General features: G+C 43.3%; 1 protein-coding gene across 3 annotated transcripts in view; it reads left to right on the top strand.

Annotated features, from left to right (window-relative positions):
• Positions 1 to 24,136, top strand: part of KCNIP1 (potassium voltage-gated channel interacting protein 1) — a 236,764-nt gene that overhangs the window by 198,636 nt on the left and 13,992 nt on the right. For 2 of the 3 annotated variants that reach the window (XM_012461122.3, XM_012461124.2), the window contains exons 2-4: positions 19,908 to 20,032; positions 21,776 to 21,845; positions 23,275 to 23,345. In XM_012461122.3, the coding sequence (XP_012316545.1) occupies positions 19,908 to 20,032; positions 21,776 to 21,845; positions 23,275 to 23,345 (266 nt within the window). Of the gene's footprint in view, positions 1 to 14,320; positions 14,354 to 19,907; positions 20,033 to 21,775; positions 21,846 to 23,274; positions 23,346 to 24,136 lie in introns of all 3 variants that reach the window. The other variant, XM_012461121.3, reaches the window with a different exon arrangement.

Consider the following 24,136-nt stretch of genomic DNA (forward strand, 5'->3'; position numbering starts at 1 on the left):
CTGCGTCTAGCCAAGCTGCCTTCTTCACAAGGTAGAAAAGGATTGTTGGTCATTGTTTAATATTTATTGAGTATATACTGCCGAACTAATTGCACGGCCATTCATTCTCTCATTTAAATCTGACGAGAGCCTTGTAAAGTAGGGATTATTCCCACCATTTCCCAGATGTTGAAACTGAAATTGATAAGCATGACATGTTGCCATGGCTACATGAAGATCTCTAAGCTGGAGGATCTCCACCCTCACCTGCCTAGCTTCCCAGACCTCTCTGCAGAAAAGAGACCCCCAAGGCAGCGCTGGGCTCCAGGCTCCACCCCTTCCACATCTATCCCAGGGCCACTGAGGACTGAAGAGTTCTGCACATTTGCCCTTTCAAGTGATTTAAAAATAATCTTTATGAATTTCTTCACATGCGAAATTTGTACTTACTCATTTCAGCAAATTTAGAAAATACACATAAGCAAAAAAGAAGGTAACAGCCATCCAAAAATAAAAATGTTTATTATTGCCAGGCGCGGTGGCTCACGCCTGTAATCCCAGCACTTTGGGAGGCCGAGGCGGGTGGATCACGAGGTCAAGAGATCGAGACCATCCTGGTCAACATGGTGAAACCCCGTCTCTACTAAAAATACAAAAAATTAGCTGGGCATGGTGGTGCATGCCTGTAATCCCAGCTACTCAGGAGGCTGAGGCAGGAGAATTGCCTGAACCCAGGAGGCGGAGGTTGCGGTGAGCCGAGATCACGCCATTGCACTCCAGCCTGGGTAACAAGAGCGAAACTCCGTCTCAAAAAAAAAAAAAAAAAAAAAGTTTCTTATCTAGGAGTGAGGTGATATGGACAGAGATGAGACATATTGACACAGGGAAGATGGGTACATGATAGATATTTTCTGTTTTATAACTCTTGCTTTTGCTTGCACTTCTAGAAATGCTTCTGAGAACTAATCTGAAATCTGCACAGGATCTCCATGTCTCTGATCCTCATCCCATTGCCTCCACCTTCTTGAACTTTGCTTCAATAATTATCACATCTCCTTCGAATGTTTAATCTTCCCCCTTTTAATTACAACTACCAAGACCTGTTTCCCAGTGCAGGGTCATGAAATAACTAAAATTAAAATAAAGGAGAAAGTTACTAATCAGCTAGAGAAAAAAGTCTTACAGTCCCAGGAGATTTTCTCCAGCCTTATCATATTCTTGATGCCATAGAGTTAGGTCTGCAGCTGAGCCCAACTCAGCCCTTGGTATTCTAAAGGGGAATTGCCAGGCCCCCTAGTGTTCCAGCTGAAACCTCAAACATCCCAATTTGTAGGCTCTAGTAACTGATAAGGAGAAACAGACTTCCTTCCCCTTCCCGTCAATTGCAGGGAGTCTAGGGTCTCAGCCCTATGTCATGAATGCAGGCCCTCGATTGCCATGAGCCAGCAAGGAGAGGAAGGACTCGAAGCCAGCAGGCAGACAGCTGGCCCTGCAGAGCCGTCCTCTGTGAAGCCCCAGCAAACAGGAAGGATCAAGTTTGTTTCAGTTCTCCTAAAATAACAACAAAACTGTACTTTCTTTGCTGTTTGCTGTCCCTAAAACTGTTAACCCAGGCTCCCAGCCTGCCACAATACGGTCCACACCTGCCTGCCACTTCTCTGGGTCTCGTTCCCCTCATCCCAGCCTGCAGACACACCTGCCTCCTCTCATCTGTAGAGCAGGCCTCTCTTCTTCCCCTTCGGGGTCCTTATAGAGGATGTGCCCTCTGACCAGAACGCTCTCCCTCACTCCTCACCTGTCGGTCACCTACTCCTCCTTCCTGGCTCAGTGTCAAGGCCACCACAGAGAAGCCTTGTGGTTATGTTTTGTTCTTCCCGTTTAAGTTATCATGGTAACCCATACCTTTCCTCCATCGTACTTTGCTCAACTGTAATCAAACATTATTTTTAAAAAATCACTCCAGCCTGGGAAATCTCATCTCTACAAAATAAAAAACAAAAATTAGCTGGGCATGGTGGCATGTGCCTGTGGTCCTCGCTACTCAGGAGGCGGAGATGAAAGGATCACTTGAACCTGGGAGGTTGAGGCTGCAGTGAGTCATGACTGGCCCATTGCACTCTACTCTAGGCAACACAGTGAGACCCTGTCTCAAAAAAATATTATTCATTTAATATCTGCTGCCACCACAGGACTGATACCTCTGTGAAGGTAGAGGTTGTGCATGTGTGGAATTCTGATTTATAAGCACTGGCTCTGGAGCCAGCCTACCTGAGCACAGAGCAGGCTGTGCCCTGCAGAACACCTGAGGCACACTTCACTCCTGGGACAGCTGGGACACACACAGAATGTTCCCATTTTCCCAGCCAGTGCCACCACATAGTCCCACCTCATTTCAAAGGGGCAGAAGGCACACCCAACGTGCACCTGGAAGGAGGAGGACCAGAAATTGTTGGTGACAAGCACAAATGACCACCCCAATATATTTTGTTTGGAAAGCACTTTATTCCACAAAAACAACATTACAATAAACAAAACAGCAAAACACTGGTTGTGGTAGAATCGACTTTCCAGACCTATCTGCACAGTGAAATCATTACCCCTCTCAAAATGTCATGTTTTTACCCAAAACATTAAAAGTCTAAAAGCAATTTAAACCCATAGCTTAAAAAATATTTCAACCAGTGATAAAGGGTTAAAAAGTGTGCCTCCTCCTCCCAACTTCCCTACCCCACAGTCCCAAGACATTATCCTTATAGACGAAGAGGGTTTCAGGACGTGAGATATGGGCTGGGAGGTCTGAGAAAGCTTCCCATAGAAGACATGACTTAAAACTCTTTCTTTTACGTGAGATTTAATTTTCAAAGACTCCTCTGATCCAACGTAAGCTTTATGGTAAATCACCTTGGGACTTAAATGATGAGAAGCACTGCTATCTCACAGCGAGAAATTCAGAAGGGCTGGGAGTTCCAAGCCAGAGCTCTGATCTGGAAAGTTCCATCAAAGCATCACTCCAGGCTCAGCATTCGCCACCCACCACTCGTCAGACTAAACAACCTCAGAGCCCTGTAACCTGCTAATGTATTCACAAACTTACTCAGCTAATTAATCCCAGCTCATTCATCCTCTCAAACTACACAAGTCTTCCAGCTGGCCCTCGGCTTGCTGCCCTGGCTAATGGAGTGTTATGTGGGCTCTCGGTAGGTTGCACCCCACTCATAGCCAAGCAAAGGCACTCATTAGGAAGCTGAGCCCCAGGGCTCCCCGATGAGTGGGGAGGAAACTCTCAAGTGCCTTCTATATGCCAGCGCTCTATCTGCAGGGGTTCTTTTGATCCCAGCAGACCGAGAGATGATGTTACTTTGCCATTTTTCCTATTGTTGACAACTGAGTCTCAGAGGATGGAAGTGACTTGCTCGGGCCCACCACCTGTTCAGCTGCGGAGCTGTGACAGGAGCCTGTGTTTAACTTCGAAGCTCACCATCACTCCCTTCTCGCTGATGCTCAAGTGGGCTCATCTTCCTTGAGCCTTCCTTCCTTCCAAACAGCACCTCCCGAAATCACCACTAAAGAATCTATTCATGTAATCAAACACCACCGGCTCCCCCCAAAATCTATGGAAATAAAAATAAAAACAGCACCTCCCATGACCCACGTCCCTCCAGTCTTCTCCATGTCTGCTCTATTTCCATTCATAGCTCCATCCCCACCTTTATGTCTTTTGTTCACCACTTTATCCCCAATGCCTAGGAGAGTGCCTGGTACCTAGTAGGCACTCAGTAACTATTTGTCCAATGAGTGAATAGGGTTGTGAAAAGAACACTGGATTACCGGAAGGAATCACCTGAGTGTGATCCTGCTATGCTGGGAATCCAGTGTGTGGCCTCAGACAAGGCCAGTTCCCTCCCCGGGCCCCAGTAGCCACATTTGTACATTTAGAGACCAGGAGAAAAGCCAGTTGCTCTGTGACTTACATAACTTGTTGCCCAAAGTGGAGGCTGCTTTGATGCTCAGAAAAAAAGAAACAAACTTGGAAATGCTAAATGGATAGCAGAGAGCTTGAGGGGGCAAGGAGATGGGGAGGGGATTCCTGAAACTATTTGATGTCTTCCCTCCTGCCCCCGCAGTACAAATTTTCAAGTACAGAAAGTGAAGAAGACTTGGGATAGTGGAATTTGGTCCCTGACTTGTTATAGAGACACAACCATAAAGACACAAGAGTGGGCCCAGCAGAGACCCTTAGGGTAGTCCCTTGAGGTTCCAAAGCATCTGCCCATCAAGCAGATGATGCAATTAGTCTCTGCAACCTCAAGAATGCCTCCTGAAGTTGCTGATTCCATTTCTCCTGATAAAATGGGAACAATAATTAGCTAATAAGAAATCAACAATGAAGATTTAACAAGAATACTTAAAAGCTATGAGAGAATTAAGTGAGATCATGTAAGCAAAGTACACGTCATAGTGCTCTGCAAATAGGCAGTGCTCACTCACAAGTGTCACCTTTTCTCTTTCTTCTCTGAGCCTCAGTCTTCTCCCCTATAAAATGGGAATCATATTCTGCATATGTCACGGGAGCTAAGCCATGTGAAAGTACTCTGTTAAGCAAAAGGCTGAAATGTACTCAGCTCAGAACCTGTAGGTCTGCCCCATGCGTGACACGTGATATTAGCAGCACAGTACATTTAAGGGTACAGCCTGATTCTTTCATCACAGGGCATCCTGTCTTCGCCACGTTGCTTGGGACCCCCCAAAATGAAGTTCTGTCATGTCTCTAGACCATCACAAAGAGTCACTTGGGAAAACATGATAGGAGGCAGAGGAAAGGAATTGTTAAACAGAGATTGTAGACTTAGGTATATACATGAGTGAGGATGAATAACAAAGACTCTTGGTCTTAGTGTTGGAAATGTAATAGGGAGTAGTGGGGACTGCGGTTTAATTGTTGCCATGTGGGACTGTGGGCCTGTCATGGCCATAATTTCAGATTTCTAAAGGAAAGCCAAAAGTTCATATTTTTATGTGAAATAAATGTTGATAAAATTCACACTTAAATGAAGTGAAACAGACCAGGAGTGGTGGTTTACACCTGTAATTCCAGCGCTTTAAGAGGCCGAGGCAGGAGGATCACTTGAGGCCAGGAGTTCCAGACCAGTCTGGGCAACACAGTGAGACCCCCATCTCTAAAATAATAATAATAATAATAATAATAATAATAATAATTTTAAAATAAAAGAAATAAAACAACAGTACCCCACGGGCTGCCAGATTGTGATTTCTGAACTAAACTGTCAGATTACAAAATTAGCTACTAAATTAGCCAAATACTTTCCAGATATTTCCTGGGCCACTGTCTCGGAACAACTAACATATTTTCTAATTAGCTCTTTGTAGTGCTACACACTTTTAGCAAATAATGAGCACTTACTAGGCACCTTCTATGTGCAAAGCAGATATTAGATATCATGGAGGGAGTGAGATACCAAAGACAAAAATAAGCACAAGACACAATCTCCCCCCACCCTACCCTTGTATATGAAAACTGTGACACCAAAGGTAGATTTTGATTCCTGCCGGGTGATTGCAAGTGACTTTGGGAATTTGAACAAAGAGAGCTTTTTTGGCAGTGGTCTGAGAGAGCTGTCCAGAGGAGATGGCACTTAAGCCATGTTTTAAGGGTGGATAGGATTGGAGCCAAATGATCATGTGCTCTGGTAGAGAGGGGTCTGTGCACCAGTGAATTCTGGGGCTATTGCAGAGGACTCATGACAGGGAGTGTTGGGGAATCATGCTGGAAAGGTAGACAAGGACCTCAGTGTGGACCCTTCAGCACCCGCAGGAAAATCTGGGCTCTGTCTTGAAGGTTCCTCAGCAGAGAGGTCGGGGGTTGTCGTGGGGTGAATCTGATGGAAAGGGACTCCTCCTCCTCTTCCTCCTGCTTTCTCCAGGATGAGGAATCTGGGCACTGACCCTGGGACCCCTCCAGGTCCCACTCTTCACCTCTTATTTTTTTATTTCTCCTGCGACACAACCTCTTTTTTTAATTTAAAATAGATTTAAGCGGGACAGAGCCCCCCAACCAAGGCTGTTTCCTTGGGGTAAGGGGATGCCTTTATGGTAATGATGTAGACCCTGAAACAATTCAGAGAGGCAGGAGGGCTTTGAAACAGGCAGTATTTCCTCTTTTTATGATGGTTTCATTTTACATTTTTATTGGCCCTTCACTGATTGCTCCCGGGCTCTCTGGCGGGATGTGAGATGCGCTGACATTTATAGAAATCAATACATTAATAAATCACGAAGTTCATAATGTCTGATTTGCTTCTAAATGAGACAGAACTATTATCGCCATAAAGTTGCACATAAAATATGCCCAATTGTGATGTATTGTGTAGTCTAATCAAAGGCATTTGAGTGAATAACCTTTCCCCAAAAGAAGGAAACAATCAAAGCTGAATAATTTCATTAATAATTCAAGGTGTGTCTGCCAAGGCTTCATTTATTAAGTGCACAGTTAAAAGGCTTCGGAGCTGAGTCCTGGAGAGGATAGCACCTTGCCATCTTCTCCCTGCCTCTGGGCAGACAGATATACATTCTCAGATGAACTGACTGCACTCCCTGCATCTGGAAGTTCATGTTCCAGTGGAGGGTAATGCCCAATTGACTTCTCCAGCTACGAGATGGCCCATAACAGTGTGCATGGACTGTCTGGATTCTTAAGGGCAGAGGACACAGAGCCAGGAAGTGTCCTCAGTGGCTGTCAGTTGTTATGTCTGTTTACTAACGTTCCAGGCCCTGTGCTTCTGGTATACATCACTCACAGACCCCCTGCCCTGTTCCATGGACCGAGATGGTCAACGCTCTTTCATCCAGAGGATGGTGTTTGCTAGTGGCCATTACCTTTAACATAAAATGATCATGGCAGGTACAGTGGCTCATGCCTGTAATCCCAGCACTTTGGGAGGCCAAGTCGGACAGATCACGAGGTCAGGAGTTCAAGGCCAGCCTGACTAACATGGTAAAACCTGTCTCTACTAAAAATACAAAAATTAGCTGGGTGTGGTGGTACATCCCTGTAATCCCAGCTACTCAGGAGTCTGTGGCAGGAGAATTTCTTGAACTCGGGAGGTGGAAGTTGCAGTGAGCCGAGATGGCGCCATTGCACTCCAGCCTGGGCGACAGCAAGACTCTGTCTCAAAAAAAAAAAAAAAAAGATCACATTTACTTTAGCCCATTCATGTCCAACCTCAACTGACAATTGAGGTGAGTCTCTGACGGTAAATAACAGAACAAGGAAATCTTCCTAAACTGAAGAGAAGCGTATTTAATTAATTAGATCCATCAGGAAAGGCCTCAATCATGATTGAGACAGTGTTTAACAGACATGACTACTGGATTCTGTTATTAAGAATGACCCTTAAAATTCCCGTCAAAATATACGACAAGATAGAAATAACATTTTTGAGCACCTACTATGTGTGTAGAGCATTTTACATGCCTTATCTCCTTAAGATTCACAGCTACAAGGTGGGTATGATTCTAGCTTGAATTAGTGTAATAACCGTATACCTCCTAGGGACAGGAGATGATTAGATCAATTCTAAAACTATTACCATGCTCTCTGAGCTCACCAAGACAGGCATTTAATACAAGGATACATTAATACTGAATCCAGCAAAAACTCACATGGACGGCTTCCATTACGTTCCTGTTTGTGATTATTCTATATCATGCCCAGAAATTTATGTTCATACAAACAACAAAAAAAAGGGTTTATTTGCGTGGATTACAGGGCCTAAGCCTACCCTATGGAATTGCCTTTGAGGTCTTTAGCACACTTATTTGGGACGGGTAAACATATGCCAGCTATTCTAAAACAGTAGCAGTAATGTGATAGAGACGGGTCATACTGTGCTTCCCAAACTACCATCACTTCATTTCAACAACTTCTCACTAACAGCCTGAATTAGGCCGTGAAGGGAATATTTACACCAAGGAAACTGGAAATTGTGTCAATCAAGCTTTTCCACCCTTCCCAGGAGCCAGTTTTCAGATATTTACAAGCCCACCAAAGCTAGCTGTCTAATCAGAAACCATTACTTAGCAAGTTGTCAAATTATCTGCAAAGCAATGAACTCCTCTTCTTCAAAAAGCAGGCTGAAAGATACGCTGTTCACATCTTAGCCTGATCTAGACCCAACGAGTTTCCATCAGTAAGAAAATTCTGTGCTAACCTGAGATAATACTATTCTTGTGGCGATTTCACTTTTTCTTTGAGCAATTCCTTCAACCTCTCTCTGCTTCTTCATTTTTCTCTTAAAACTAAAGTGTTCTTTCTCCCTGGACACTCCTCATTTGCAATGAATTGTCATTTCAGCTCCTCAGTCAAGAGGAGTAATAAAATCCCACCCATGTTAATCCTCTTATTTCCCACAGAAATATTCTAGACCCATTTACCCTGGGCAACATACCCTCTCTCTTCAACACAGGTCATCAATGGTTCGTTTATTGGCTATCTCCACGTACTGGAACTTCAGGGTGGTGTCCAGCTGGGTTCAAAGGAGAAACAGTGGGAGGTTTCTCCACCACCACCTGAATGCTAGCTGGTGGCAGGATGGGAACCTCATTTGACTAATTGCCCCCTAGAGCTACAGAGACTGCTGGAACTACTTGAGTAAATCATCAAAAAAAAAAAAAAATCATCCCAGGGCACTTTTTCCAGACAAAAAAGTCCACTTAAAACATCATCTAGAGATCTGTGCCTGTTGCTGATGTCCTGCAGTGAAACTGACATTTCTACTTTGCAGCCTGGCCATAGGCTTAGCTGGACCAAAATGTGGCTATAAAGGTGAGGGTATGTGAGAGTCCTAATGTTCATGTCCTTGCTCCTTGTCCTGAAATGTCTTTTAGAGCTGCTGCCTTCTCTAATACTGGAATCCGGGTAATTCCTTTCCCAGCCGTTTGCTTTTTTCAATCTTGGAAAATATCTGAATGTAACGCTGTCACACACAAACAAAATTATGACTCATGTCACATTCTGTGTAGTGATTTTGTGGACTTTTAATAATTGCGTTACCTTTCTGACAGTTAATTTCCACCATTGCCTTGTTCCTGAAAAGCTGCAGAGGACATTTGACACTCCCCTCCCTGCCCACCTCAACATTTGTGCTGACCTAAGGGCCACATTAAAAACACACCCTCATTTGGAAAGAAAGAGCAGTGTACTGAAATACACTATATATTGAAGAATTTTCAAGTCATTTGATCTTGAAAACTCTGTCTAATGGAAGTAGAAAGCACTCAAAGATTTTTTTTTTTTTTTTTTTTTTTTGTAGAACTCCTTTTTCCAGGACATTTTCAGGACTGAGGTATATAAATGAATGAGAAATGTATAAATTCAATTTCGCTTAAAAGGAGCAGGAGGGGCTTCAAGATTAAGAGAACAAATGCTTGAAGCAAAACATGATTTGAGTTTTATTGAACCGAGAAGACTGAAAAAAAATACTTGGAACACTCAGAAAATCCTTATCAAGGCTTAGCTTAGCACTCCCAGGGCTCATTGTTAAGTTTATAAAACTCAGAGCTGATGAGTTGTGTGCACTGCGTGGGTCTGAGTGGGCTTATGAGTCACCTCCAAGCCTGGCTGTAAGAATCTAAGCCTTAAAGCTGAAGGACCAAGTAAGACTTTCTGCTCTATCCCTGCTCGGCTCCAAGCAAGCACCAACGAAGATTTTTGCCTCTGATTATATTAGGAAATGCTGTCGATTAAAAAGATGATGCGAAACTCATCTAGAACAAACCAATCAACCATGTTTAAAAAGAAGGAAAGGTTACATTTTCAAATGCCAGCATCCCATCACTAATATAACGTCTAATGCAGCCGATATAGTTCAGGAAACATTGAAAATGAACCACTGGAAATACTAGGAATACAATTTCGAGAGGAAGCACAGCATTCTGTGTTTTTATGTACACAGTTCTGTAAATTATTTGCAACTCAAGTATGTGATGTTCTTTTAAATTTTCCCCTGGGTATAACTTGAATAACTTTCTACAAGTGTTGATATGTCACATTTTCATCATCATTTAGTTCAAAATTACCTTGATTTAATTACCATGAGGTTGCTTCTTTGATACATGAGTTACTTAGAAATTGAATTAGGCCAGGCACAGTGGCTCCCACTTATAATCCTGGCACTTTGAGAGGACGAGGCAGGAGGATTGATTGAGTCCAGGAGTTCAAGACCAGCCTAGGCAATATAATGAGACTTCGTCTCTACAAAAAATACAAAAAATTTAGCCGGGCCTGGTGACACAGGCCTATAGTTCCAGCTACTCGAGAGGCTGAGCCGGGAGGTTTGTTTGAGCCTGGGAGGCAGAGGTTGCAGTGAGTAGAAATCTCACCACTGCACTTCATCCATGGGCAACATAGCGAGACCCTGTCTCAAAAAAAGAAATTGAACTATATTGCTTGACTTCCAAATATTTTTATGATTTCCTAGTTTTCTTTTGGTTATTGATATCTTGCTTAATTCCACTTTGGACAAAAATAGTCTAAATAACTTCAAAATTAAATTTTTTTATATTGGCTTGCCTTTATGGCTCAGGAAATGGTCACTTTTGGTAACTATTCTATGTGCACTTGAAGAAAATGTATAGTATTTTATGATTGCTGAGTACAGAGCTCCGTAAGTCTCAATGAGACAAGTTTGCTAATCATGTTGCTCAGATCTTCTACGCCTCTATTGATTTTTTGTCTGTTTATCAGCTATTAAAAGAGGTATTTAAAAATTGCTCCAATTATGACTGTGAATTTGTTATTTCTCCTTTTAATTCTATCAGTCTTTGGTTCATTTTGCATTTTAAGGCTACATTATTCGTACATATTAATTTAGAATTGTCTTATCTTTCTAGTAAATGGACCCTTTTACATGAGAATTCTGTCTTTAGCAAAGTTACTAGCCTTAATGTCTACTTTAGCTGATGTAAATGTAGCTATGCCAGCCTTTCTTGATTTGTGTTTGCATGATACATCCTTTTTCATCATTTTACTTTTATTTTCTGTGCCCTTATGCTTACAAGCAGCATTTAGTCAGGGTTTGGTTTATATCTGATGATTTCTATCTTGTACTGTAGATTTTCTATTTTTTAATTTTTTAGCAGTTTTACTATGATGTACTTATAAGTGACTTTCTTTGTGTTTATCTTGCTTGGGGTTTATAGTGCTGCTTGAGTCTATGGCTTGATATATTTCAGTAACTTTTTTAAAATTCTCATTTATTAACTCTTCAAATATTGCTTCATTATCATTATTTATCTCCTTCTTTTCTGGGACTCTAATTAGACGTATGTTTGAACTTTTCATCATGTCCCATATGTCTCTTATGCAAGCTTAACTGTGATTCCATTTTTTTTTTTTTTTGAGACAGAGTCTCGCTTTGTTGTCCAAACTGGAATGCAGTGGTGCAATCTCAGCTCACTGCAACTTTCATCCCCCCGGGCTCAAGTGATTCTCCTGCCTCCCAAGTGGCTGAGACTACAGGCACATACCACCACGCCCAGCTAATTTTCGTATTTTTAGTAGACATGGGATTTCCCCATGTTGGCCAGGTTGGTCTCCAACTCCCAACCTCAAGTGATCACCTGCCTCAGTCTCTCAAAGTGCTGGGATTACAGGTGTGAGCCACCATGACTGGTCTGTGATTTCATTCTTCTCTTTCTCTGTGCATCAGTCTGTGTATTTTTGATTCATCTATCTACTAAGTCATTTATTATCTCTTCATCTGTGTCAAACCTGCTTTTAAATTTGTCTGCTTAATTATTAATTTTGGATAATATATTTTTCATTTCTACAATTTTTAATTGACTTTTTTGTATATATTCTGGTTGTCTGGTGGAATTCTCTAGCTTTTTATATATTTTCTTGAGCGTATGTTCATCATTCTTTTAAAGCCCAGATATGATTAATCCAATTATCTAGATCAGCTGTAGATCTATTACTATATTCTATTTTTTCTCTTGGTCTTGTCTCTTAATATGCCTGACAAATATTTACTGAAGGGTGCACATTGGAATAAAAACTATGTCACCTATCTGGCTGAGTCTTCAACTTCTGAAAGGTAATAGAGTAAAGGCAGATACACTTAATCCAAACATGGACTGAGCTGTTTTCATGCAATTTGCCTTGGTAGCTCTCCAAAGCTTTCAAAAATGATGAGGTTTTTTTTTTAATCCTTTTTCTTTCTGGTTGTTCTCAAGGGATTCTAGCCCTGCATAGGAGAGCTCACCACTCCTGGGATCTTCAGCTTCTGTGCCTTTGCATATGCTGTTCCCTTGTCCCCTCATTCTTCAACACTCAGCTGAATTATTGCCTGCCCTTGAAGCCTTCTCTGACATCCCTTCTAGTCCCATGCCACCCAGGAGGCAGTAAGAGCTTCCTCCCCTCAGCTCCCAGTTCTTAACCATGTCAACACTGTTTTGAAATGATTTGCCAATGAAAAATTCCAGACCAGCAGCCCACAATGTCCTTTCCAAAGTTGTGTTATGTATGATATATACTATATGTTTTAAAAGTCAAATTCATTGATAACAGCCAAGAACCATTGTTAATTATGACATCTCTTGAAAAATCTAAAGATCTGGACTCACTGGGCTTAAATTACTGCATGATAACAACTTGTTGGGTAACAACACTTTCCCTTTCATAAAGCAGTTACTCTCCAATTCTCAGTTCCCTCCATTCTCCATAGTTGTACACAGTTGAATTACCTGCCAATGACTACTGGCATTTGAGCTTCCAATCCATGGTCTATGTGTATGCCTTCTCACCAGTCTGAGATACCATGTGAACAGATGATATGTCTTTTCATCTCTCTCCAAGTACCTATGACATTCCTGGCATACCAGAGCATGTCAACGCACATTTGTAAACATATCTATACTAAAATGCTACCGAAGCACTCAGGGAAGTGAAACTATTCTATATACTTCTGTAATAGTGAATACATGACATCATGCATTTGTCAAAACCCACAGAACTGTACAACACAAAGAGTGAACACTAATGTAAACTACAGGCTTTAGTTAATATTTACATATCAATACTGGTTCATCAATTGCAACAAATATACCACACCAATGCATATGTGAATAATAGGGGAAACTGTGAGGGTGGATACGGAAACTTTCTATATTTTCTGTGCAATTTTTCTATAACCTAAAACGACTCTAAAAATAAAGTATATTTGTAAAAATAAATAAATAGAAATGCCACCTAACCAGAATGATCAAAGGGGCAACTAAATCCAGCAAAATAAGTTTCTCCCACGGGATACAGGTCAGGAGAGGAGTGAAAACACTTCAATGGATGCTCACCTATTCTATCACTTGGAAGAGCTGCCGTCTGGGGTTGCAGGTTGGGGGACAGGAGAGACACTAAAACACACTCCAGATGGTGGCTGGGCTGCCTTACACCCTCGTGGTCAGGGGTGCTGGCAAGACAAGAGGAAGTTCAAATAAGAGCCTACAGAGGAAAACCAGGCCGACCGCCAAATAGACACACAAAGGCCAGCAGGAGAGTATCTAGCAGAGCTCCCTGGGACCTTGGACTTACCCAGCTGCACTGTGCCATGGATAACTTTGCAGGTCTGGTGTTTTGTCTTATATTTTATATTCAGCATAATGGAGGACTTGGCCGGCATCCACTCTGCCATACACCCTAATGTGCTGATCCTCTTCTGCAATTGCCCTTTTCTTTTTCTGCATCTGGTTACTAATCAAGCTTAAAAGGGGAAGAAAGAAGCAAAGACCTGTAGATGTAAGCTCCAAGAGAGCAGAGAACACAGCTGTTTTATTCACTGACATGTACCTAGTAGATACTTCATTGACAGTTGTTGAATGAGCAAACAAATAATCTTACAAGATAGGCAGCTTCCAATCACAAAGAAACAGAGTGAGGGAATAAGGGACTCCTGATTGTGGAGGGCATCTTATAAGCCACTCCTCAGTCAAACACGAGGGTGTTTCCAAGGACTCATCCAACATCGCATATCTCTGCCACATGCCATCCCATCTCTGCAGGCTGCATGACTGCATGGCTGAGGGCATGTTCAGTGAGTCCCTGCGGGAGCCGTGGACACTGGGAGGCAACCCACTGCTCTTGCCTGTTCCGGCCATGGGAAAAGGACAGGGAGCTCAGCTCCAGCTCTGCTACTGAGAGGCTCTTTGCATATGTCAAGCTGGACAGTGACGTGGACACCCTCAGAGTGGCCTCTCTCCATTGACAATAAAAGTGTGTTTTGCTTTTTGATGAATGGATTTGGTAAAATGTCTTCTCACTCTTTCCTAGACATCGCCTGGTGGTATTACCAGTATCAGAGAGGTAAAAAACAGTTTACACTAACTTGACTTGGGTCACATGACTGCAAAGGCAGAGCTTCTTAATCAAGTTCATGTTTTGTGATTAGTCTTCTCATTCACCAGCTTTCTGTGCCCCTTGTTAGCAAGCCTCACATATATAGAAACAGCTGGAAACGTTCTTTTAGAGACAAGTTATAGGAAAAGTTTCGCTCCCCCTATGAAATGGTTACGTTTTCCTTTCACAGACATTTGTAAAAACTAAGAGTCCGTATGCAGCTCAAGTGTAACAATTGCTTCAAACAAATGGCCTGAATTTCTGTGTTCTCTTTTTCCCCATGGTCTTGACCTCCTAATCTAATCAACATTTACTGGGGCAGTTTTTCTTATTACTTTATCTCTTTTTACTTCATATTTATTTCCTATAATCAGCTTCAAGTTCTTTGTGCAACAAAGTGGCATGTGTTTAAATAAACAGTGAGGAGTAGACTGTGTGGTTGGTAGGTGGGAGGGTAAGGTGGTATAGATCAAAAACAAAAAACTCAACACCTGTTGCTCCAGGCAGAGAGCATGAATGAATTCTGTGAGCCAACAGTGAACAACAGGGCATCCTAGAGGCTGTGGCTGCCCAGAGGAGACAGCCACTGCTCATCTCTAGTGGGCTGCTGCCATGTCAGAATTTGAGACCAAAGTGGTCAGATAATCCCATTTTCCAAGACAAATCAGACATCCAAATTTGTACATGGATCTCTTATCTTTAAACATGGACAACTAATTCCAAAATAATGAAGACACATTTTACAGGTCAAACAAGATGTATCTGTGGGCCACATTCAGGCCAAGGATCACTATTTTGTAACCTCAAAGCTAGATGGGTAAGTATAAAGTCCAAACTAGAGACATCATGAGAGAGGCACTATTGGGCAGTCAAGGGAGGAGATGGTCATGGTCACTATCCTGAGCCTGACCAAGAGGACACCTCACTGGGGAGAAGACCTAAGGAGTGGGTCCTCCCACTGCTCACAGTCCGGGTCTAACTGTTACAGAGGCACACAGCTTCTTAGGAGCAGGGGTGCTGCAAGACTGGCTACAAGCCAATTTGCAATTTGTGCTTGAGAGAAGCAGAAGTCACTGTGGGGACCAGATATAATGAAAGGGGCCTGAACTGGCTGGATTCTAGGTCCAGCTTTGTCACCCATTGCCCAATGACTTAGGACTCAGACAAAGCCAGTTAGTGACTAGGTTTAGATCTCCTATGATAGAATACCTTAGCATGGGCTGGACATGTTTAAAAGACACAGAAACTCACTGAAAGTACAGTCATAGCCACATAACAACGTTTCCATCAACAACAGAACATACACGATTGCAGTCCCATAAGATTATAACAGAGAAGAAAAATTCCTGTCGCCTAGTTCCTGACCCTGTGTAGGCTCAGGCTAATGTGTTGTTTGTGTCTTCATTTCTAACTAACAAAAGTTTAAAAGATAAAAAAAAATAAAATAAAATAATTTTAAATAGAGAAAAAGCTTATAAAATAAGAAAATAAAGAAAACTATTTTTGTGCATCTAGGTAATGTGTATTTTAAGCTAAGTGTTACCACAAAGAGTCCAAAAGTTTGAAAAAATCAATTAGTTTGTAAAATAAAGTTACAGGGAGCTAAGGTTAATTTATCACCGAACATTTTTATTAATTTAGCATATTAATTAATTTAGTATAGCTCTATATTAATTAATTAATAATTAATATTAATTTAGCATAGGCCTAAGTGTACAGTATGTATAAAGTCTGAATCGTGTTTAGTAATATCCTAGGCCTTCACATTCACTCACCATCACTCACTGACTCACTCAGAGCAACTTCCAGTCCTGTAACTTCCACTCATGGTAATCGGCCTCCTAGTTGTACCATTTTTTTATTTTTTGCACTGTAGTTTTACTGGACCTTCTCTATATTTAGTATATTTAGATACACAAATACTAAAAATGCTTACCATTGTGTTACAACTGCCTTCAGTATTCAGCACAGTAATATGCTGTGCAGCTTTGGAACCTAGGAACAGCAGGCCATACCATTCAGCCTAGGTGTGTGGTAGGCTATCCCATCTAGGTGTGTGTAAGTACACACCACAATGTTCACACGATGACAAAATTGCCTAACAACACATTTCTCAGAGCATACCCCTGTTGCTAAGCGACACGTGACTGAATACGCAAAAGTGCAGTGACTGTGTATGTTTCTGAGAGACTCTAAAGCCTTCATTCCACACTCAGAAGAGTCTATGATCCCAAAACATTAAGGATCACTTAATCTAAATCACCTACTATTTGATCTGAGAATTTCCTGTGTAGCATCCTCTAGAGTTGGTGATCTATCTCTCTTTGCCCCGAGTGACAGGTATTCGTCACTGTGTGAGGCACTCAGTTAGAAAATCACTTAATATCACACAGGCAGGGCAGTGGTCCCCGCGCTCCCATCACACATAAGGTTATGGAGCAACAGCCATAAGAACATTGAATGGCTTAAAAGTACTTTACAAACAGAAGGTGCTCTAATTTATTCTTGTTATGTAATTATCACCACAGCATTACCTCTCAAGGTTAATTTTTATCTCAACCATCCAAACTCAAGTCTGACTTAGTAACTGGCTTATCATTATTTTTTATAGCAAAAATAATAACTAGCAGCATCTGGCATCGGAGACTTTGAACAAACCTCAGAAGAAACTGTCAAGGAGGCTCCCCATAGGTTCACGCTCCCTCCTGCACCCAGGGAACTGGGCCATTCTTCTTCTCTTACTGGGACAACCTGGGCTTCATCCAGGGAATCCCCGTGGGGCAACAGGAGCAGGGTGAAAACCACGGCCGTCACCTCTACAGTTTCTTGTGAATGTATCTACAGCAGCCAGCACCGTGAGGCATGCAAAGAAAGGGAAGGGATTGCTGATGTGAGAGCGGCAACGTGGGCACCCCTGTGAGGCTGCCGCAGCTGTAGACAAGCTAAATCAGTGCTGTCCAGTCAAAAGTCACGACCCGTGAGAGTCCCAACCAGCACGTGGTTACAAAGGAATACATTAAAACTGAGACCGGAGCACAGCTCACATAAGTGAAGGATGGGATCATTTCATGGAGTTCTGTTTCAAATCATTTCATTAACATTTTGCTTATATACATGTGTATACTGGATTGTGGCATAAATTATAGTTCTTACTATAAAATACAGTAAAAGAAAGAGAGAGCCACTGGTTTAAGCCCCTAACATCCACAGGTAGGCTACATCCCAGCATCTTGAGCCCCCGAGAAGTAAATTTCCTTCCACAATTGATATTACTGAAGCCTGACACTTAGCCAATGATGAAAACGAAAAACAAAATAAAAGCTTGGCAGGCAGTATCCAAATACGCAGATATTACAGAACCTGTCTGATACGGAAATTGATCCTGCTGCCCAGACAGCAAACAACTCATTTAGTAATAAAGTCAGTTCCTCCTTAATGAAGTGGGTTTAATAGTTGATATATCAATAATTACTTAGTGCATTTTTTATGAAGGTGCTGGGAAGCAAGTGCTGTTTCTGAGTCAGAAAGAGTCTCTCAAGCTCCTGCAAAGAAATTTCCCTGAGCTTGTGAGGAATTCAGTCACAGGAAGATCAAGGAATTAAAAGTACTGTAAAAAATCTTTTCATGCTTCTGGCTAAGATAAATCTAACAGTATACTGGATGTCTTCAAGAATACCTCATTTACTCAAAAAGTACAATATTCCCATTTTGTTTATTTGCATTTTAATGTGATTTTTGCTTCATCCCCTTTCTTTACTCAAGCCACCTGGGCAGTAACCGGGGAATTCCTAATGAGCAAAAGGAGGGATGTGAAAACCTCTGCAGCCCCTTCAGAAGTTTCTTGTGAATCTATGCACAATTAAATAGATGAGCATTTTAAAAATAAAAATGCTTTTAGATCTAATGCTAGGAGATTTAAATCAACAACTATTTTTTATGTTAAAATGGGTTAAAATAGATGCAAAATATTAAATATATAAGCATTCTGAATTAGACCTATGTGAATTTTTCTCCCTTTCTTTCTTTCTTTTTGAGAACAAGCCTTTTCATTTATATAGAAATGCTTCAGCTTTTAGATAATTGCTACTTATCTTGTTAGCTACAAACATAACAATAATTAAAGGCTCTGTAAGAATTATGAATTCTGAGGAAATTGGCCACTTGTCTCTCTGTGGTGTAAACAGTGTCTTACTTGTAACAAATCATCTGCCTTAGTCCCAGCAGGATAAGGCGATATGTATTGCCCAGCACATGAGAAAGATGGCAATTAGGAATTGTTACCAAGTTACTGGAGCCTCACACAAACACCTATCACCTTTGGGGATACGTACAAGATACAAACTTAATTTGATGGATTCCTTTTGTATTGGAATCAAAGTCTCAAAAGGGAAAGTGACAATTTCAGAGAAAATCTGGTGCCATGAAACCAACACTGATTAGAGAAATGCACACAATTTCACGCACCTGCTCACCTTGTTCTCCAATGTGGAAACTCAGCCTGTGTGTGCTGTGGGTTGCCACGGGCTGAGACGTGGTCTGTGTATGTTCCCAGCAGCCGCCCATCTCATCACTATTCTTGCCAGCCCAGATTTACAGTCGTTCAATATATGGATTTGGTAATGTCTGCATGACAACAACAGACAGAGAAAGTTAGATGGCAATTGATTCTTGATTGGTGTAAATTTATAGAAAGCATTCTGGCAGGGCCCAAAGGAAATCACTCACCTACCCCTCTGTGATGGTTAAAACGTTGAAAATTCCACTGACTTGGACTTTGTGATCCTTCAGCGGGAGATGGGCAGATTCCTTAATTTAATTGACAGACACTTTCTAAATAACTACTGCAATCTTACATTACATTATAGTCCATATTTAAACTACTACTTACAACAACTCTTTTTAGAGCCCTTCAAATGGTTTATACAAATTGACTCCCATTTAAGATATTTTCTAAGTATTTAAGGGTACCTAGCAGACATTATGAAACAATACACTATAAATACATTCAGATTTTTATCATTAATACCTAACATGCTGTAATTTGAACTTTCTACTAAATCATGCTATCCATTCCTAGTTGGCCCAAATGGTGAGAGTTTACTGTTTTTTAAAATAACTTTATTTCCCTTTGCTGTCTAGAGGGTGGTTATCATTCTGCCTACTTACCTGTGTCTCTGGAATATTCAGAAGGTTCAGTGGGAAACAATTTGAATATGCAAAGAAGTTATTTTTAAAGCAAGGAAAGTGTTTTCATATGGATTTATTTTGAGCACTCTGCCTTCGCCTCCACTGGGAACATGTTTCTCTCCAATGCTGAAGCCCCCTCCTTATGTGGTGTCGGACACAGAGGCTGACAGGGCAGGGAAGTGGGGTTTAAGACAGGAAGGCCATCGGCAGTGAGACCCCCACCCACAGCCCTAGATCCCGGGTTGTGACACCACCCTTTTGGTAACCCAGATTGTTACCTAGCAAGAGCGACCCCCGAGCTCAACCGCTCCAATGCCATTTCCTCTGGTTCCAGATAAGATTGAAGATGAGCTGGAGATGACCATGGTTTGCCATCGGCCCGAGGGACTGGAGCAGCTCGAGGCCCAGACCAACTTCACCAAGAGGGAGCTGCAGGTCCTTTATCGGGGCTTCAAAAATGTAAGACCAGCGCAGGCTCTGAAGGCCTGGGGGGGTTTCCCACGTGAGGCTAAGCTCTCCCCAATGCTAAGGAAGCTCATAAGGCAGTTTCCCATATGTGAGGGTGTACAAGGAAGTCCAGCTCTGTAAAGGGGACATGAGAGGGAGATCATCTGGTTAGAAAGGAAGGCTCCAGGTGAGGATGAAGCAACCTCAGGAGACAGGAAACGGCCAACTGCCCAGAAACTTCACAGGGTGGCACAACCTCAGGGAACTCACCCTGGCCCAGGGTCCAGCCTTAGCCCTTAACATAGTCGTATCTTCCAACTTGGTGGTGCCCCCACAATAACGGGATTTAGGCCTGCTGACTTATGCTAACCAGGCTCACCGAGACCCATGTGTAAGCCGAATGTCAGTGTATTAATTTACCATGGGAAATGGAACTGACAGTGGGACTAGACACTCCTCTCCCCTCGCTGAGACCTGCTCTCCTTATAAGCCATATGGAAGCCAGAGGACGAGAGGTTCTTTGTTTAGTTGTTACTTCAAATACATTAATACATTCCTGCATTCTCAGGCCAGTTTGAGAGCTCTCAGATACAATCCTGGATATTAATTTATTTTATTTATTTATTTTTGAAACGGAGTCTCTCTCTATTACCAGGCTGGAGTGCAGTGGCTCCATCTCAGCTCACTGCAACCTCCACCTCCTGGGTTCAAGCAATTCTCCTGTCTCAGCCTCCCAAGTAGCTGGGATTACAGGTGCGCACCACCACACCCAGCTAATTTTTGTATTTTTAGTAGAGACGGGGTTTCACCATGTTGGCCAGGATGGTCTCCATCTCTTGACCTCATGATCCACCCGCCTCAGCCTCCCAAAGTTCTGGGATTACAGGTGTGAGCCACCGCACCTGGCCATTTATTTTTTAAGTTTAACTTTCAGAGTACAATCTTATTCCCAAATCCCAGGGTGGTGTGGAGTGGGGTAGGCTAGAGCAAGGTGCACCTGGTCACCATCCCTCCAGGTGCAGTCTGTAGGTACAGCTGAGCTAGGTCAATTCCAAACTGACTACAGCCTCAATGTTCTCCAAAGTGCTGACCCACGGGGATTCCAGTCCCTCCTGGGAGTTATCTGACAGGTGCTGGGATGCCTCTTCCTTCCACACTAGCCTTGACTGCACATACAAAGTGCATGGTTTCCTGCCATTAGGGCTTCTTTCCTTCTGAGCTTGAAGAGGCAGCATTGGCAGCAGGCAGCCTAATTGGAGCAGGATCCTGTGGGAAAGTTTCCCAGGCAGGCACTGGGCTCAGAGAGAACAGCATCCAGAAAAGAGAAGAAATTGACATTGCTTAGCATCTACCATGGACTCACCTAACACAGGTTCATAAAAAACCTTTGGGAAGGTATTGTTAGCCCCATTTTACAGGAAAGGATATTGAGGATCGGAGACTGGCTTGGCCAAAGTCACAAAGCCTAGTATTGGCTGAGCCAGGATTTAAACCCAGATTTTTCTGATCCTAAAGCGCCAAATCTCTCCACTTCACAGTGCCCATTCTCTGATAATGTCTCATCATTTTGCAAAGCAGCTTCATTTTGCAAAGCCCCTGAGATGGGGCTACTTTGGAGAAGAGGAAAGGCACAGGTGCTTGCCCCGTCCCTGCCCCTGGGGATCATGAGGAAACCCAGACGCCAAAGCTGGGCCCAGGCATCTCCTCCTGGTGCGGGCCCCCAGATGCCTCCTGCTGACTCTCTCCTTCCCACAGGAGTGTCCCAGCGGTGTGGTCAATGAAGACACATTCAAGCAGATCTATGCTCAGTTTTTCCCTCACGGAGGTGAGTCTGACCTTGAAAACTATCTTGCCCAGCTCCCTCTCTGGTGAGCAGCCTCCCCTTCCTCCAAGTCCACTCTTCCTTATCATCTGCTTCCATCTCGAGGAAGAGCAGGACACCTCCCTCATCGTGAGATGTGGGAGTCTCCAAAGCTTTAGCACGAAAGAATTCTCAAAACAAACCCACCCTGGAAGGGGAAGAAGGGCTGATAATGCAACATCACAAAGTCTCAGAACAGCTCTAGAAAGCAGGTATTGTAACGCCAGATGGGGTAACTGAGCTTTGGAGAAGATAAGCAATGTACTCAAGATTGCACAGCTAGTGGATGGCAGGCCAAGACTAGATCCCATAAGGGTCTGAAGCAGAGTTTTGCCATGCTGGCATCACCATTGTGCAGAGCACTTTCGATTCTTTTCCTTCAAATAGCTGAGACAAGCTGGAATTTTGTAAAAGAACTTCAGTAAATACCGAAGACTATAAAAATAAACTAATCCAAAAAACGGCGGGGAGCATGAAGCTCTGCTTATTCAGCCTGGTTACAAGTATGCCAGGCCCACAGCAGCTGCTCTGGTGCCCTGCTCGACTCCTGTAGGAACCTGCTCTGTCGCCATGGGCCTGGGAACACAGCAGTGGCTCTTTCTGTGGCCTCCATATGTCACATGCCACCTTGCATTCTGTCCCCAAGAGCTGTCTCCTGCAAGACACCTCCCCTGGTTCCTGACAAAAATGGAGATCCAAGCATTCCACACACTTCCTGGGCCCTGTTTCTCATGGGCCTTTGTGGCAGCAGACAGATGCCTTCCTAGGTGTGCGGGGGCCCTACCTAGATCGGGTGGGGAGGCAGTTTTGTCCCCTGCAGGCCCCAGAATTGCAGCTTTCTGAGTTCCATTGAGCCACTGTTCATTGAGTTCTCACTGTATGCGAGGCACAGCTCTAGCTTAACATACTTTTTAAACAATTTCAAGAGATAGGCCTTGCTCTCATCCCATTGTCGAGAGGTAGGAGAGGGAAGCTCAGAGAGGTCGTGTTTGATGCCCACAGTCACACAGCTTATGTAATACAGCGGCATCCAAGCTCAAGTCTGTCTACTCTGAAGTGAGTGCTCATCCCAGGCACTGCACGGTCGCTCACAACGTCGTCGTGCAGTCACTGCATCATTCATACACTAAGGATTCTGCACATTGACAGGCAGGAGAATGGTTTTCTCACGATGGCTAAAGGGCGGGACAAGGGTTCATCTTACCTTTTGCTAGATCTAACTTCCCACCCACACCCAAAGAGCTGAGTCAACGGGCCCCACTCCATAATTTTCTCCTTTCCATCACCCCAGCATCACTCTCCTCTCTTTCTTGTCAAAGCCCTGCCTTGTTTGGAAGCTTCCCCCTGTGTGGAATTCCTGCCCCATCACCTCCCCTCCCTTTCTGCCTTGTAGATGCCAGCACGTATGCCCATTACCTCTTCAATGCCTTCGACACCACCCAGACAGGCTCCGTGAAGTTCGAGGTATGCTCATCTGGGGTCCACTCTAGGGGGTCCCCTGGTTCTACATCACCTCCCCCTCTAAACCTCGAGGCATTGGGGGAAGGGCTGGACCATCAAAAGCTCTCAGTCAAGACCAGAGACACCTTTATCCATTCATAAGTATTTCCTGAACATGGGGAGAAGCAGCAGAAACTTCCCCTGGCCTGCAGGAACTCAGGGGCTCGGGGGACTAGTAACAACAGTGAATGAGCTCCTGGGACACTGCTTCCCAGGTGGCAGCCCCTGTACTTAAGGCTTCGTGTGTATTAATTCATTTACTCTAATCCCCACAATAACCCTATAGGATAGGGTTTTATTATTTATTACCCTTTTACAGAAGAGGAGAGTAAGGCAAAGAGAGACACAGTAGTTTTCCCAAGGTCAAAGAGCGCACAAATGATAAAGGAGGGATTTGAATGCAGGCAGTATGACCCTCAATACAGACTGTTCCTACAGTCCACATCCTCAGTCACTAGACCGTATGGCCACTGGGATGATAGACAGACCATTGCACTGTTACTGCCACGGATAAGGCAATAACAGGGCTGGCTGTGTTGATCTGTGTCTCTCAGAGCTCCATTCTTCCTCAAGAGGGCACCTTGCCTAAAAACTGGAGCAGGATGGGGACAGAAGGCGGGAGCTCTTCACTGAGCATAGCCGCATCCTCCAGGCAGACAAGGGGATGCAGGAGGCACCACTCTGTGAGAGTATCACAGTCTGACCCAAAAACACAGCTTCACCCTGCCTGATGGCTTGATGGTTAATGCCACTCC

This window comes from Aotus nancymaae, unplaced genomic scaffold, assembly GCF_030222135.1.
Source record: "Aotus nancymaae isolate 86718 unplaced genomic scaffold, 86718_ANA_hifiasm-v0.15.2.pri h1tg000015l_1, whole genome shotgun sequence".
Classification (NCBI taxonomy): Eukaryota; Metazoa; Chordata; class Mammalia; order Primates; family Aotidae; genus Aotus; species Aotus nancymaae.